Below are 15,616 nucleotides of genomic sequence, written 5' to 3'. Positions count from 1 at the left end.
CCGCCACGTCCCCAGCTGGAGGACAGGAGAGGCATGTAATTAACTCCAGCTGAGCTGCTGCTGACAGAGAACGGGTCTCCTGAGTGATGCGTGTGGCTGTGGGCTTAGGGGGTGATGATCCCGCCGGGCCTGCAGTTACCACTCACCTCTGAGCGGGCATCCAGTAGGGGTTTCAGCTCAGGCCACAGACCTCTGGGGGTGCCAGAGGGACAGCTCTGGCCGGTGTCCCAGGAAGGACTGCCGGGCTAGGATGTGGCTCCCCAGGGAAAGTCGGTGGAGCGGGCAGCCGGCCAGCCCCTAACCTGCGTTTAGTCCAGCGCTGGACTCGGCAGCATCCCCAGGGCCCCACATCTTCTCCTGGCTCCTCCAGCTCACTTCCTGGTGGCCCAGGGCGCACAGGGGCCTGTAGGAAGCTGGGACTCCTTTCTCCCTCTGGGGTTTCCCTTTCTCTGCTTTCTGCGTCTGACCCTGCCCTCTACTCCTGTTACCACCCAGCCTCTGCTCCTGCCATCTCCTGCCTGGACCCCCACGCTGGCCTCATGAGCCATCCCCTTGCCCAGCCTCTCTGCCTTCAAGTCACGTCCTTCAAGTGACGGGAACGGATGTCTTCCCGGCTCAGCTCTGGTGATGTTGTTACCAGGTTAAGCCCTTTTAAGAACGCCCCTGGGTTTAATAGGTAAGAGCTTTTCTGTTTGCCATGATGCAAACATTCTGGAAATAGGTGCTGATGTTTGTCACACCACATTGTGGGTACACTTAATGCCACTGAATTGTACACTTAAAAAAGATGAAAATGTTTAAAAAACAAAACAAAGCAAAAGCTTCCTGGGGCCCCCAGAATAGGGTGCAGCCCCATATGTGGGGGCTCAACCCCCCTTTCAACCCATCTCTCATTTCTTTCATCCTCCCATGGAGTGCTGCAACCCAGAGAACCACTTGCTCTTCCCAAGACTGATCCCGCTTTCCCTGTCTCCTTGTCTCTCCCCAAGGAATTTCAGGATTAGAGTCTTTTACTAATTTAGTCCTTTACTCGATGAAATAATCCTTTCTACAGCCTCCTCCTGCAGGCTTCTGCCTGAACACCCACAGTGACAGGCAGCCCACTGTCTTACCAGACATTTTACCCCATTTCTGGATGGCTCGGATGGTAAGAGGCAGAGGCAGAGGCAGGGTTTGGAGCATTATGTCCTGGTTACAAGTCCCGGGATCAGGACTTAACTAGTCCTGTGACCTCAAGCTTGTCAGTGAAGCTCTCTGAACTTGTATTTTCTCCTCCGTTAAGTCAGGCATAATGTTGGTATCCTTTCCATAGGGTCATTGCAAATATTAAATGAGATCCATTATGAAAGGTGGAAGAGATCATGCACGTAAAGAATTTAGCATGATGCCTGGCGTGTAAGTCAGTGCTGAAGAAATGTTAGTTTGATATGTATAAATTGAACCCAAATCTGGCCTTGAGCATGAACCAAAACACAGATTGTTAGGGTGTGAAGGAATCGAAGAGATGAACTGTGGCAGTCATTTGTCGCTCCCTGATACCTAGTCCCCCTCTCCTGCTGGCCAGGTTGCACTTGGTCCCTAGGACTTTCTTGGGTCAAGCCGGCCAATGAGTTCCATTTAATTGCTGGTTGAGTCTCTGGAGAATGTTCTTTTCCTTCTCCTTGGCAGCTGGCAGCATTTAGATGGTGGTTGTTCCATCAGTTTGGACCCCTGAGTTACTGTGATGCATCGAGCCCCCCCTCAAGTGAGAGAGAAATCAATTTTTCTGGAATGCCCCATTGAGATTTGGGGGTATTGCTTTGAGATTTGGGCATGGTTGTTGCCACAGCAGAGCCTAACCTGTCCCAACTGATAAATCTGCCAACTTGACTTTCTCGTTTTTTATAAGTGAAAGTCAGTGAAGAGGAGGTCACAGGGCGAGGCAGTGGCAGGCCTGGCCCCACCCTGTGCAGGACTGAAACCTGTGGTTGACAGAGCTGGGTTTATTCTTTTTTCATTCTTTTTCCTCCTTGCTTTTCCCCACCACTGGGTCCCATTAAGGAGCCTGTTGAGATTGACCCATTGGACGGGGTCCTATTGATGTCTCAGGTGCTGGTCAAACCCAAGCCTCAGACCAGTCTGACAAGTGAGCTCTACTCTGGGTGTGTGTTTTTTCCAGGGGTGCTGGACCAGATTACTCATCAGACCTCACATCTGGGCCATGGCCACCCCCTCCCAGCTAACCTCCTTTCCCCTCCCCGGGGCCTCCTTCCTCTACACCAGCCTGCAGAGGCCTCTGTGTAAAGCCAGCTTCCATCTCAGCACTCCCCTGATTAAAATTCTGCCGTCTTCCTGCTGCCCAGAGGAAAGAAAGCGCGCCCTGCCTGGTGTCAGGGCTTCCCCAGGGCACCAGCTCACCCCACCCATCCCTTCTGCAGCCTGTGCTCCTGCCCCAGAAGCAAATGTTCCACTTCTCCTGTCGGCTGGCACTTCTCCATCCCGGGCCTTGGCTCACGCTCGGTCTCAGCCCACCTTGCCTACCCGTCACCTCTGTCCCTTCTACACATTTCAAGGCTCAGCCTGAAGGCACCTCCTCCAAGAAGTCTGGGCAGACTATGTCAGCGTGACTTGAAGATACCTTCCTTTTCACACGACTTGTGTCTCTACCGTGGTCAGACTTTTATCTGGCCTTGTGTTCCAGCTTTCTTTTTCTGTCTCTTTGCTCACTCCCTGGTGGCCAAGAGCAGCCCCGGTGCCTACCATGGGCCTGGCTCTTCATCAGCCCCCATGAGTATTACCGGAGCAAAGGAGTGCCCCGTGACTGCTCTACACCTCCGCTGTGCCCCGCACATTTTACCGAATTGTTCCTGTGGCTCTCACCTCCTCTAGACGCACGTCCCCGAGGGCAGGGACCAAGTCTTACCCCCTCACACCTCCCGCCCTCCCTCAGCAAGTGGCAGGCCAGGGCACTCCTCCGAGAAGTACATGGTGGAGGCATATGTGGGGCGGGAGGGACAAAGATGGCTTGGTGGCTCGCCACCAGCATGCGGTCCCTCTTCAGCAGGTGACCTGGGCCCCCAGCCCCAGGGGAAGGGCCGCCAAGTTGTGATATTTGTGCGAACCTCTGGGAAGGAGCACCACCACCGCTGCCGCCCCCTCCCCCTCGCCCCTCCTGACAGGCAGCCTGCCTATGCTTCACGTTCATGACGCTGACTTTGAAGAATGTCACACCTGCCTATGCGAGGTACTTACGGAGAGCTAACCAAGAACGCAGTTTGTATCCACCAGTCTGAAAAACATTTTGTGATCTGGGTAGATGGCTTTCCCCATGCAGAGGAGGGGCGTGTGCCACGGCCCCATCATCCTCAAATAACAGTCTGCAGCTGGCCGAGAATGCAGAGTGACAACTTCAGGGAGAAACAGAAATGCCAGTTTTTCTCAGGATTCAAGATGGACAGTCTGGCTCTCTGAAGGCTTTGAGAAGCAGATGGTCTGTCCATCACCCCAAGGAAAGGGTGTGAAAAACTCAAGATGGCTGGAGTTAATAAGCTCTTTGGGACAGAGATGCGGGTATGACTACTCTTCTTTCAGGCTGTATCCACCCGCGGGGACCACATCCACCACGCAGCACAGTATCCCCAGCCAGTCTGTGTCAAACACCTGTTTGGAACCAGGCCCTTTGCTGAGCATGGGGGGCGGGGGGACCAAGACAGCCCAGTGCAGCAAATCTGAGCTGTCGCTGCTTATGTCTCTTTAGTTCTGGTTTGACATCCATCTCCTGCATGATAGGGGACATATTGTAAATGGACAGCACGCTTTCTTTCTGCTTTTTCCTGTCATCTTCTTTTTTGTCTCTCTTTAAAGTTCGCCTCTCTCTAATAGTTTTCCAGGTGTTTTGGTTTCTTACATTTCAAAATTTTTCCAGCGGATGGTTGGGAATGTTTATCAGTTGATGCTGTCTAATTGCAGTAACAGCCAGTCCTCTATGCCATCGGTTTCCTATACCAAGGTGATTTCTTGCTCATGTCATAGTCAAGTACAGGTTGGTGGGGCATGTTAGTTGGGCCCCTCTGGGAAGCAGGTGCCCAGATGGAATCCGTGGTGCACTGGGAAAGTTACGGGGTGGTGGGGAGGAAGGGAGCAGAGGAAGGTGGGACAGGTCTTCTTACTGGGGGCAGGTCTGACCCCCCGTGAAGAGTGGGACAGGGAGGAACCAGGGTGGGGAGGAAGAGGTACAGGAAGCGTTGAAGCTCTGAGAAAGTTCCAGCCAGGCCAGGGACTCCAAGCTTGCGTGCTCTTTAGACTTGTGCTGGCCAGAAACGGTGAGCCCCAGTTCCACCACCTGCTTTGTCAAGGGTTGGGTTGCCTGGCAGGAGTGGGGCATACCCCAAGGGCACGGCTCCCGGAGGCTGTCGGCTCTTGAGACTGTCCTCCTTCTGACAGTTTCTCTTGAAGTGGCAGTGCCCTTCTGTGATGACCACAGGTATTCGGGGCTGGGGAGCTCCACCACTTCTAACTTCTAGGACCATGGAGTCTTCCCCACCCACACTGTAGAAGGAACAAAGAGCTCAGAGCACCTATGGGGAAGCTTCATAGGCCAGTCCCGGGGAGAGCGCACATCACCTCACTCACCTGCCATTGCCCAAAGCTCAGTGGTCACACGTGATTGCAAGGAAGGCTGCGGAATGTAGTTTTGCTACGTGCCTGGGGAGAAAAACAGAACACAGATACCCTGGCGTCCATATCCCGGCTCTGCCTCTTCCTCGCTGTGTGCTACTTGGTGCGAATGACTCACCTCTCTGACCCTCAATTGATTCGTCTACTAAAATATGAATAATGAAAGGACATACTTCACAGGGTTGTTGTGAGGATTAAGTGTGTGAATACATATAAAGAAATGAGAATAGTACCTGGTACAAATGAAAGCTGTGTTATTACTATTACTCCTAATGTTTCTAAACTTAAATGTCAATGTTTCTTGAGTATCTACTTTGTTCGAGGAATTTTGTGTGTCACGGAGACCTATTCGTTTCTCCTAGCACTTAATACAGGCTCAGAAAGTGTCTGAATGAATGAATTTCCATGGAAAAACAAGATAGTGTTTAATTCAGTTGGCTGTGATGCTGGGCTAATTTTAAACATGATTTAGCGATAAGAAATGTGAAGTCCTGTTCTTCAGCTCAGAAAGTCAACCCCAGAAGAACAGAACAAGAAAGATTTAACATGGTTGCGAAAGCATACTGGGTGTGAGAAGCTTAGTGGTTTAAAAATGACCTCCTGTCTTTGTAAAAATAATGCGTGCATTTAAAAAAAATTTTGAGGGGCGCCTGGGTGGCTCAGTCATTAAGCGTCTGCCTTCAGCTCAGGGCGTGATCCCAGCGTTCTGGGATCGAGCCCCACATCAGGCTCCTCTGCTGGGAGTCTGCTTCTTCCTCTCCCACTCCCCCTGCTTGTGTTCCCTCTCTCTCTGGCTGTCTCTCTCTGTCAAATAAATAAATAAAATCTTGAAAAAAAATTTTTTTTGAGTAAAACAAATAGGTACAAAGAAGAAAGTAAAAAAAAACCATTCAAAATCTCACCATTTTTAACATTAGATGAGTCTCATTCCAGACGTGTCGCTATGCATATGTTATACAGAAAAAGATGGACAGAAATCATTTTATAAAATGAGATCATTATTACATGCTGTTTAAAACTGATGTTAAATTTTTTTTAATGCCACAGAAGAAAATAAGGAAATATAATTACTCCACATTAAACAATTTTGCCTTCACTAAAGACAGTCCTGGTTTCTGAAATATCAAGGGTAATAAAAGACAATGAAAAGCAGTGAGGTTTGAGTCCTGGCTTTTAAACTCCAGTTTTCAATTTTAGATGGTATCGATCCAAGTTTTCCTGTGGAAGAAGAGGAAATTTGCAGTCCTACAACTCCTTTTCCCCTCCTCCTCTTTCTGAGTTTTATGTTATGTTATTGTCTTTACTTTGCGGTTGTTTCGTGTGAAATGGGTGCAGTACTCACGATTGCTCCTTTTTAACCACAAGCCTCCATTCCTGAGATCTGTGTTTTGAGTCATGTTGGTTGGCTACATTTCTCATCAAGTAGTCTTATTCTTTCCTCCCCTCACAACAAGAAAGTTTCATAGGAGTTTTATTACCAAGATTATGTGTGCTGATTTAGTAGATTTTACCGACAGTAAGATCTGTGTGAAGTAGGTGCCAAATATAAGGACTGCATTCTAAGGTCGCATTAATAGAGGTCCTTGCTCAGAATGCGGGAGGTGATCATTTCGTTCAGTTTAGCATTGTGTCTAGGCTTGCTCTGAACAAATCAATAAGGAAAACACAACCCAATAGAAGAACAGACAAAGTCACTAGTCCCAAAGAAGAAACAAAACACCTATAAACAGATGAAAAGATGGCTTATCCTCTAATCATCAGGAACAAATTGAAATGACATCAATACTCACAAGATTGGCAAAAATTAAAGTTGGTAGGGATGTGGAGTGGTGAGACCTTCCAAACACTGACAGTGGGAGAGTCAATGGATAAAACCACTTTGAAAAATGTGGGAAATCCTGTGATTTAACAATTCCATTTCCAGGTTTAGATGCTAGAGGAGCTCTGCACGTATGTGCTAGGGAACACATATAGAAATTTTCAACCGTCTTATTTACAACAGCAACCAAACAAAATACTGGAAACAATCCAGATGTCCATCAACAGGGCAAGGAACAAATAAACCATGGAATATTCCTACCCTGAAATACTACACAGCCCTGAAAATGAATGAACTGCTGCCATGTTCAGCAACAAACGTCTCACAAATAATGCGAAGCCATAAAGAGATTTTCAGTTCAAGTTTCAGACAAAATATACAGCGTGATTCTACATATATATACATTAAAAAACAAGTAAAATTACATGATATAGTGTTTAGGAAACATAGACAAGTAAAAAAATAATAAAGAAGAGCAAGGAAGGGGCGCCTGGGTGGCTCAGTTGGTTGAGCGTCTGCCTTTGGCTCAGGTCTTGATCCCAGTGTCCTGGGTTCGAGCCCTGCATCAGGCTCCCTGCTCAGCGGGGAGCCTGCTTCTCCTTCTCCCTCTCCCCCAGCTTATGCTCTCTCTCTCTCTCAAATAAATAAATAAAATCTAAAAAAAAAAAAAAAAAAAGAGCAAGGAAGGATAAATCCAGTCTAGGGGTGCCCCCTGGGTGAAGGAGGGGGATACGCAGGGTGGCCACACAGAGGCTTCCACACAAGCTGGGTGTTGGGTATACTGTAGGTTTGTATGACTATTTTTCATATTTTTGTAAGTTGTATGTATATGGTATGTTCTTTTCTACAAGTGAAATATTTCATAATAACATATTCTTATTTAAAATAAAACAGTGCTCTGAAGTGACACTGCTTGGGATAGAATCCTCACCATTTATGTGACCTTGGACAAGTTATTTAACTTCTCTGGAGCTCAATATCCTTCCTTGTAAGGGTGGAAATAATAATAGTATACCTACCTTGTAACAGTATTGTAATGAATAGGATAATTTACATGAAGTTCTTAGTACTGTGCCAAACACGTAGTGAGTTCGTGATGCATGTTAGCTCATGTCCCTTTTCTGTGTGGGGCAGATGGAGATATTTGGGGGATGCATCCTAGAAATGTCTGTCCTCTGAAGCCTTTCCAGAGGGTGACCACAGATGGAAAGGGTGTGACACCATATCATATGGGGATGATTAGAAGAGCGAAGGGTCGTTTGGCCTGAAAGTTCTCCTGGAGTCAAGTCAGGCTGCCTGAGTTTAGGTGTCTGGAGGGCTCTCGTGGGAACAGAAGACTACGTATTCTAAAACGCTCCGGAGCAGGGGTGGGCAAACTATGGCCCATGGCCCAAATCTGACTGCTGCCTATTTTGGTAAATACAATTTTATTGGAATGCAGCCACGTTCATTTGTTTATGTATTGTCTGTGGCTGCTTCTGTGCTACAAGGGGTTGACAAGTTGCAACAGACACCATATGCATATGGTCCCCAAAGCCTAAAATATTTACTTCCTGGCCCTTTACAGGAAAAGTTTGCTGACCTTCGCTCTTGAATGAGAACTTGAAAGAGAAATACAAAAGGAGGATGATTTTTAAGAGTTTCTAAGAAGCATAGCTGGCCAAGGACAACTTAGCTCCCTGGTGAGGGAGTGAGACTCCTGCCACTGGAGGGATGTAAGCAGATGCTGACTGCTCCTGGAGCAGGGGACGCAGGGGAGGACTTTGTATCTGGGGCAGGTTGGACACATCAGTGTTTAAATTCTTCTTCAAGTCTGAAATTCTGTACAGAGTGATGATTCTCAGTTTCAAATTGGTCGTTATTAACTCTGACATTTTCTTGGCATTTTTATATTTTAACTCTCAGCAACATTTGCTTTGAAATTTTTAAGTCAAAAAAAGGTATTTTAGTTCTTTAAAAATTAGATTTAAATGAAAAATGGAATGTATTCCAGGGTTCTACTTTTTCATTAAAAAATGGATTTGCATGGCTTTTGGATCTATTCCCATTTATAGGTGGTGAATTTTAAGAGCCTATATGTGCCAATTATGACTTTTCTGTGACAAGTGTGTCCTTACCAGGAAGGAAGAGCCATTGGGAATGAAATCGGGGCAGTGACCGTAGCTGCTGTAGGTGTGGAGTCCGTGGAGGGCAAAGAGGAAACATACTGGAGAGGAAAGGGGAGTGGGGGCAGGGGAAGCAACAGTTGCTGAGGGCCTACTGTGTGCCAGAGCCCATGTCCAAGTCACAAAACTGCAGATCAGAGGCTGTGACCTCTCGATAAGCTTTGAACTACTGCATGAGGATTTGAGCAGGTGGGAGGGTTCTAGTCGGATAGGTGGGGACGTCGGAGAACATGATAAAGCCCATAGCTTTCTTTCAGGACACAAGAACCCCCTTATAGGGGCTCTGAGAGCAATTCATCAAAAGCCAAAGTGCTCAAAGACAACTTGCCATAAACAATTTCTCAGGATGATAGTTTTGCCCAGTGACTGGCTCACTAAAAGCCGTCTGACAGACACCTTAAGTGGGGGGAGTAGAGAAGCTTTAGCATCTCCCTGGCTCATGCAAGGGTGGGTCTGAAGTCCGCAGGAAGAGGATGATAATAAACAGGCATGAGGGGAACGTCTCTGAGTGCGGCCTTTAGGAAGGACTGAAATGTGAAATACAGGTGAAATTGACTTTCACCGGAGCCAGAAGGATGAATCCTCTTGAAATGGCCATGTGAAGTGTCTGCGAGGAGTCCCTCAGGAAACTCAAACTTAGAGAAATTCCCCCAGTGATTTGGTGAATTGATCATCAGGCAAACTGGTGTTCAGTGGATTAACTTTGAGGGAGTATGCTCAAGTGACTGGTTCATCCGGCCTCGCCTTCGGGCGCTCGCCTGCCCTTCCCTAGGCCAAAGAGAAAAATCATGCAAGGGCAAGGACCTCGGGGGTCCTCCCCTTCCTGGTTTCCAGGCATTTTATGCTGCTAGCAATAGAATCCCCTTCTCAAATAAAGCATCACATGGTACCTTGATGCTGAAGACAGCATAGATACAAGGAGAACTGCTGGCTGAAGCGAGGGCAAGGAGACTGGAGGCCCCCTTGCTGGCTCCACAATATCTCTTGTGGGTCCTAGGCCCCGGAGGGGCTGAACTTGACAACCTCCAAGCTGGTCCAGCCACAAAGATTCAGCTTTGGTCACCTGGAAAGTCCCTCTAACTAGGCCACTATTGGTACCAGGCAAGAAGGTACAGTATCAGAAATGAGGATGAGGGAGAATGCAGCTAAAATGGGACAGATATATCCATGTGATTTTTATTTGGTAGTCACTGTCAAAGTGTTCTCTGTAGGGAGCTGAGGGAGTGTGCTCAGTGCCCAGGAGGTGACCTAACCTGCTTCAGGTCCGCAACGCTGATCGGGAGGAGGCCTGGGCTTGAAGAATTGTCCTGGGGAAAATGGCCCTTTCTCGAGCACTGCTGGCTTTAACATCTCCTTTGCCTGATGAGCTGAGTTCTCCAGATTATTGAGAAAGCTCTGAACTGGGAATCGTGAAATCCCTCCCCTAATCCTGACAGCACAGTGACAAACCCTCTCCCTCCTCTGGTTCTTCGTGTAGATCTGAAAATGAAAGTCTGGGCTGGCTAGATGAGCGATGCCCACGTGTTTGGATTTCACATATCAGTAAAAGCTAAAGTTAGAGCGCAGTGGGGAGAGGGGCATGGAAGAAAAATTTAGATTTAAAAAAACCACTTTATTTTGGGGGCGCCCAAGTGGCTCAGTCGGTTAAGCATCTGCCTTTGGGGTCCTGGGATTGAGCCTCGCGTTGGGCTCCCTGCTCAGTGGGGAGCCTGCTTCTTCCTGTCCCTCTGCCCCTCCATCTGCTCATGCTCTCTCTCTCTATCTCTCTCAAATAAATAAATAAAATCTTTTTAAAAACTTTATTTTGTCACATCAGGACATTAAAAACAAAACCCTTCTGTCATCTGTAATTTTATAACAGAAAAACATTTTAACATCATACAAACTAGGAAGTATCTATAAATTAAGGATAGTTTTAAAAATGGAATACACTTTAAGGAAAACCTCACTATATAATTCTTACTTTTCTCGTTTTACTTCACCGTGTTAGTTTTCTGTTGCTACTGTAACAGATGACCACGGATTTTGTGGTTTACGCCACAACCACGCATGGATCAGCTTACAGCCCAGGGGCCAGAAGTCCGGGCACTGCGTGGTTGTGTTGGTACCTCTGCTCAGGGCTTCACAAGGTCGAAAACCAAGGTGTCAGCTGGGCAGGGTTCTTAACTGGAGGGTCACCTGGGGAAGAGCCAGGTCTTTTTGATTGTAGGACTGAGGCCCCCATTTCCTTGACCGGTGGTCCCCTTCATCTTCGAGCCAATAGGCACACTGAATGTATCTCACGCTTGGAATCTCTGATTTCACTCCTGCTACCAACAGAAAAGATCTCTGCTTTTCAGGGCTTGTGTGATTACGTGGATCACCTGGAAAATTCTTTAAGGTCAGCTGATAAGAAACCTTAATGATATCTGCAAAGATTTTGCCTGTAACATATTCATGAGAGTAAGATCAAAGGGCACAGGTCATGGGGGCCAAAATTCTGCCTTCCACACCCAGCCTGGTGAAAACAGAGTCAGATGAACATTTGCAAACATAAGAAGGTTCTTCCAGTTCAAATACTGGTTGTCAAATATTCTCCTATTCTTGAGTTGACATTCAGAAGTTATGCATTTGTGAGAAGTCAGGACATCATCATTGTTACAGAATCTTGCTCAGACAAGGTGCTGGGGAAATGTTTGCAGAGCAAACAAGTATTAATAAGTTCGTTGTTGCTAATATTATTTTAATGCAACTTTGATTATAAATCTTGTGGTACTATATTATCATTGTCATTAGCTACAGATTAGAAAACAAGCTAAAATCATTACAGGAATGTATTAAAATGGGAAATGATTCAGTATATCATGGTAGAAACAATTAAAACATGACCTGCTCTGTTGTATCTGCTATGTTCTAGGGAGGGTGGAGAGTGTTGCTTTCAGTCAAGGAACAGGGACAATTAATAGAGGGCCCCAGGAAGCAATAAGAACTTAATCTTCTTTCCCTCTCCCCTTCCTTCCCACCTTTCGTTTTCTCATTCTTTCTTTCTTGGCAAAAAAAAAAAAAAAAAATGGTCATTTTAAAAATTAAATTCAAATTTTAAAATGGCATTATTCCCCAAATCTCTGCGGGCCGCAATCCAACACCCTCGCTTGGCCCCTTAGCCTTTCCCCCAGGGCCCTTTGCTGCCATCCCCCAGGGTGTCTACAGCTGGGCTCTGCCCCTCCCCCCTCCCCCTGCATGACCACTGTGCCCCATGTGGCGTGGCCACCCCTGTGCTGTCTCACTGCTGGACAGTGGGCTCTCTGAGGCCGGCCACCACTTACTCTTGTGTTTCTATCTCTGTCAGCACCCACTGTGGGTCAGAGTCTCTCAAATGAGGACGGAGCTGCAAGTACTAACCCACTCTGGTCCCAAATTATGGTCATTTAAGGGGAAGGCAGAGGGAGCAGAAAGGAAGAGGAGGACACTGAATGGAGAGGAAGACAAAAATAAGCAGAGAGATGTGGACATAGAAGGAGAAGAGAGAGAGCAGGTAGAGGGAGAACGTCAGAGGGCTACTTCACGAACTGGCGGGGCCCTTACTGAGGTCCCTATAAGCTCTGGGGGAATCGGCTGTGAAAACAGTGACAAAAATCTCTGTCTTCGGGGACTTACGTTCTAGTTGGGAGGTCAGTCAATCTACAGGCAACAAAAAAATAGACAAGATTTCAGATAATTTTAAGAACTGCCTTAGGGCAGTACATAATGTGGCATGTTAGGGTGGGGGACATTTTGGATAGGGGGACAGTGATAACCTCACTGAGGGGGTAACAGCTATGCCGAGACTCCGAGATGAGACGGAGTGAACCATGCCAAGAACCAAGTGAATATTGTTCTTGGCAAAGAAAACAGCAAGTGCAAAGGCCCAGAGGCAGGGAGGAAATTGCTTTCCATTTCAAGGAGCAGAAAGGAGGCTGGGCGAGCTGTACTTGGTGAGTAAGGGAGAGAGTAGAGGGAAATCAGGTTAGAGTGGGAGGCAGCGTTGGACCTTGTGGCTTCTTGTATCCATTATGACAGGGAGGGTTCAGACCCTGGTACCAAACTTGTAAATAATACAAAATAGTTATTATGTAACCAGTTAGCCTAACACTTAGAGCCTTTTCTAGCTGCCCTGCCTGAGTCATCTGACTGGGGGAGTTTAAGCCCCAGACACCTTACAATTCTCTACAACTGACAAGATGTGCCAGTCTGCAGTGATTTTCTTTCCTGTCCCCACAGGTTATTTTTATTGCCCTATGGGACATTAACCAGTTTTGTATCTAATTTGGTAATCTTACCTTATTTCTTACTTTTCCATTCACTATAAAGATCCCAGTCTCTCAGGTTTCCTTTTGAATCCACTTTGTCATCCTGCAGATCCCCTTATTAATGAGTTAAATAAAAGGTTGACACGTACCCACTATCAATTTTCATGAGAATTATGTTTTTAACCTTTTGAGAATTACATTCTAAGAGGTTGGGCTTTAAGCGCACGGGAAGCAGGACAGTCAGAAGGACTGGTTTATGTTTTACAAAGAACCTCCGATGACGGCTGGGTGGTGAGCAGGCTCACCTGGGTGCCCGGGGAAGGGAGAAGCCCAGCTAGGCACCAGTCCCTCTGTGCAGGGAGGAGATGACCACACGGCTTGAATGACGGAGGTGGTGGTGGGAGTGAGTCCGAACGGACTCCCAACGTTTGAGGACATTTGTTCTTGTTCCTTTCCATACTGGATTGCCGGAATCTGTTTTAGGGCTGTTTTCCTCTCTAGGATGTGAGCTCCTGGGCAGGGGGCTGGGTCCAACGTGTATGGTTCTTCCCTCTAGATTCTCCTCCTCTCCCTTTTCTTCCTCCCCTTCTTTCTCCTCCTCTTCTTCCTTCTTTTTTTATTGTGATAAAATATGCATAACATAAAATTTACCATTTTAACCATTTGTTAAGTGCACAGTGGACTGGCATTAGGTACATTCCCATAGGCTGTGCGACCATCACCACTGTCCATCTCCAGAATGTTTCCATCCTCCCAAACTGACACTCTGTCCCCATTAAACACTGACTCCCCGTTCCCTTCTTCCCCGGCCCCTGGCAGCCACCAGCCACCATTCTGCTTTGTCTTTATGAATTTGACTCCTCTAGAGACCTCATCTAAGTGGAATCCTACAATAGCTGTCCTTTTGCATCTGGCTTATTTCACTTAGCTTAATGTCATCAAGATTCATCCGTGTTGTTGTGCGTGTCAGAATTTCCTTCCTTTTTAAGGCTGAAAAATACTCCGTTGTGGGTATATGTGCATTTTGTTTATCCCTTCATCTCTTGATGAATATTTGGGTTGTTTTTCCCTTTTGGCTATTGTGAACAGTGCTGCTCTGAACATGGGTGTGCAGATACCTCTTGGAGTCCCTGCTCCCAGGTCTTGGGGCTATCTACCCAGCAATGGAATGCCGGCTTGTACAGTAATCCTGGTTAACTTTTTAGGCCTGGCAGTACTGTTTCCTCCTGCCATTGCACATTGTACATTCCCACCAGCAATGCACCAGCATTCCAATTTCTCCACATCCTTGCCAACACTTACCATTTTGTGCTTTTTTGATAATAGCCATTCTAATGGGTGTGGATTTGTCCTCTTTTAACATGTAAATGACTCCAGGAAGGGGGAGACCCCAGAGTTGAAGCATTGGGGGGCCCTTTCCTCAGTGTGCTCTGTAAGGAGATAGCCAGAGAGCCAGAGGTCCTGGATTGGGAGGGTGCTCAGCGGGAAGAGAGCCAGGATGGGGGGTACCAACATCACACTCGCTGAGCTTGTAGCATGGGCTCGGGGCTGGCTCCCCCAAGGGGGGAGCTGAAACCCAGCAGGTTTCCCATGAGGAAATTTGTTTGTGTGAATCCACCATTGGGCCCCTGTCCCTGGGGAAAGCTGTTTCTAATTCGGGCTTCTCTTTCTGTCTGTTGCTCTCCAGTGTGATAATGCAAAAGGGTTGAAAGCCTTCTACGATGCAATAAAATATGGGCCGAACCACTTGATGGTGTTTGGAGGAGTCTGTCCATCCGTTACATCCATCATCGCGGAGTCCCTCCAAGGCTGGAATCTGGTGCAGGTAAGGTCCACGTCACCCTTGGTTGGGGGACTGTCTTTGGCCATCAGTATTTTGCAGGAATGGTTCCTTGTGCAACATGACTCCTAAGTTGCCCGGTTCAGACCTCCCTGACTCTTCCCTGGATGATTGATTGCCCAGCCCCCACCACCCCACCTCCTGGCCTGACCCCCAGGCCTGTGCTGGCACGTCCCACATGGTGGGTCTCTATGGGGTAGCCCCAACACTTCCGCTGCATGTTTGGAATCTTTCAGTGATGTCCTAGCCTGACTCTGTCACCAGTGTCCAGCCAGTCTGCCTGCCCAGTGTCCTCTCCTGTCCCTACCACTCCCTCCATGCCTCAGCCCCTCCCAACCACCCACCCTTCCCCAAAGGCATCTTGCACGTTCAGGCCTCTGAGCCCTGCTCTCACTGTTCCCTGATCAGATGGGCCTTTACCTACTCGTTACCAAGTCCCCCCCTCCACTGACATGGTCTTGTCCACCAAGACTGCCTTTTCCCACACACAAGCCTTTGCCGGGATTCCTGGCCAGGATTCTTTACACTGGCTAATGTCATACACCATCCAGCCAGGGAGTGCACGCTCTGATGTAGGCTCAACTCACTAGTGCTAGCTGTGAGGGAGAGAGAAGGGCGTAGACAGAGGAGGGGTGAGCCACGCAGGGCTGTTCATGTCTTTGCTTCAGCCATCCAGCCATCAGCCAGCCATCAGCCAGCCATCAGCCAGCCATCAGCCATCCATCCATCCATCCATCCATCCATCCAACAGATAGAATGGGCAGCTCATCCTGTGCCTGGGATTTTGGAGGACTCTGGGGAGCCACAGGACAGACAGGGTGCCTACCCTTTCGGAGCCTACATGCTAAGAGGGAGACAGGCAGGGAGC

The 15,616-nt window shown here is 47.7% G+C and overlaps 1 protein-coding gene across 1 annotated transcript in view; it reads left to right on the top strand.

Moving 5' to 3' along the window:
* GABBR2 (gamma-aminobutyric acid type B receptor subunit 2) overlaps positions 1-15,616 on the top strand; it is a 336,894-nt gene that overhangs the window by 92,109 nt on the left and 229,169 nt on the right. Inside the window, exon 2 of the mRNA XM_048223257.2 lies at positions 14,596-14,733. Coding sequence (XP_048079214.1) covers positions 14,596-14,733 — 138 coding nt within the window. The remainder of the gene's footprint in view (positions 1-14,595; positions 14,734-15,616) is intronic.

This window comes from Ursus arctos, unplaced genomic scaffold (assembly GCF_023065955.2).
Source record: "Ursus arctos isolate Adak ecotype North America unplaced genomic scaffold, UrsArc2.0 scaffold_18, whole genome shotgun sequence".
NCBI lineage: Eukaryota > Metazoa > Chordata > Mammalia > Carnivora > Ursidae > Ursus > Ursus arctos.
Note: the sequence above shows the minus strand (reverse complement) of the source record. Positions and strands in the feature narration are given on the sequence as shown.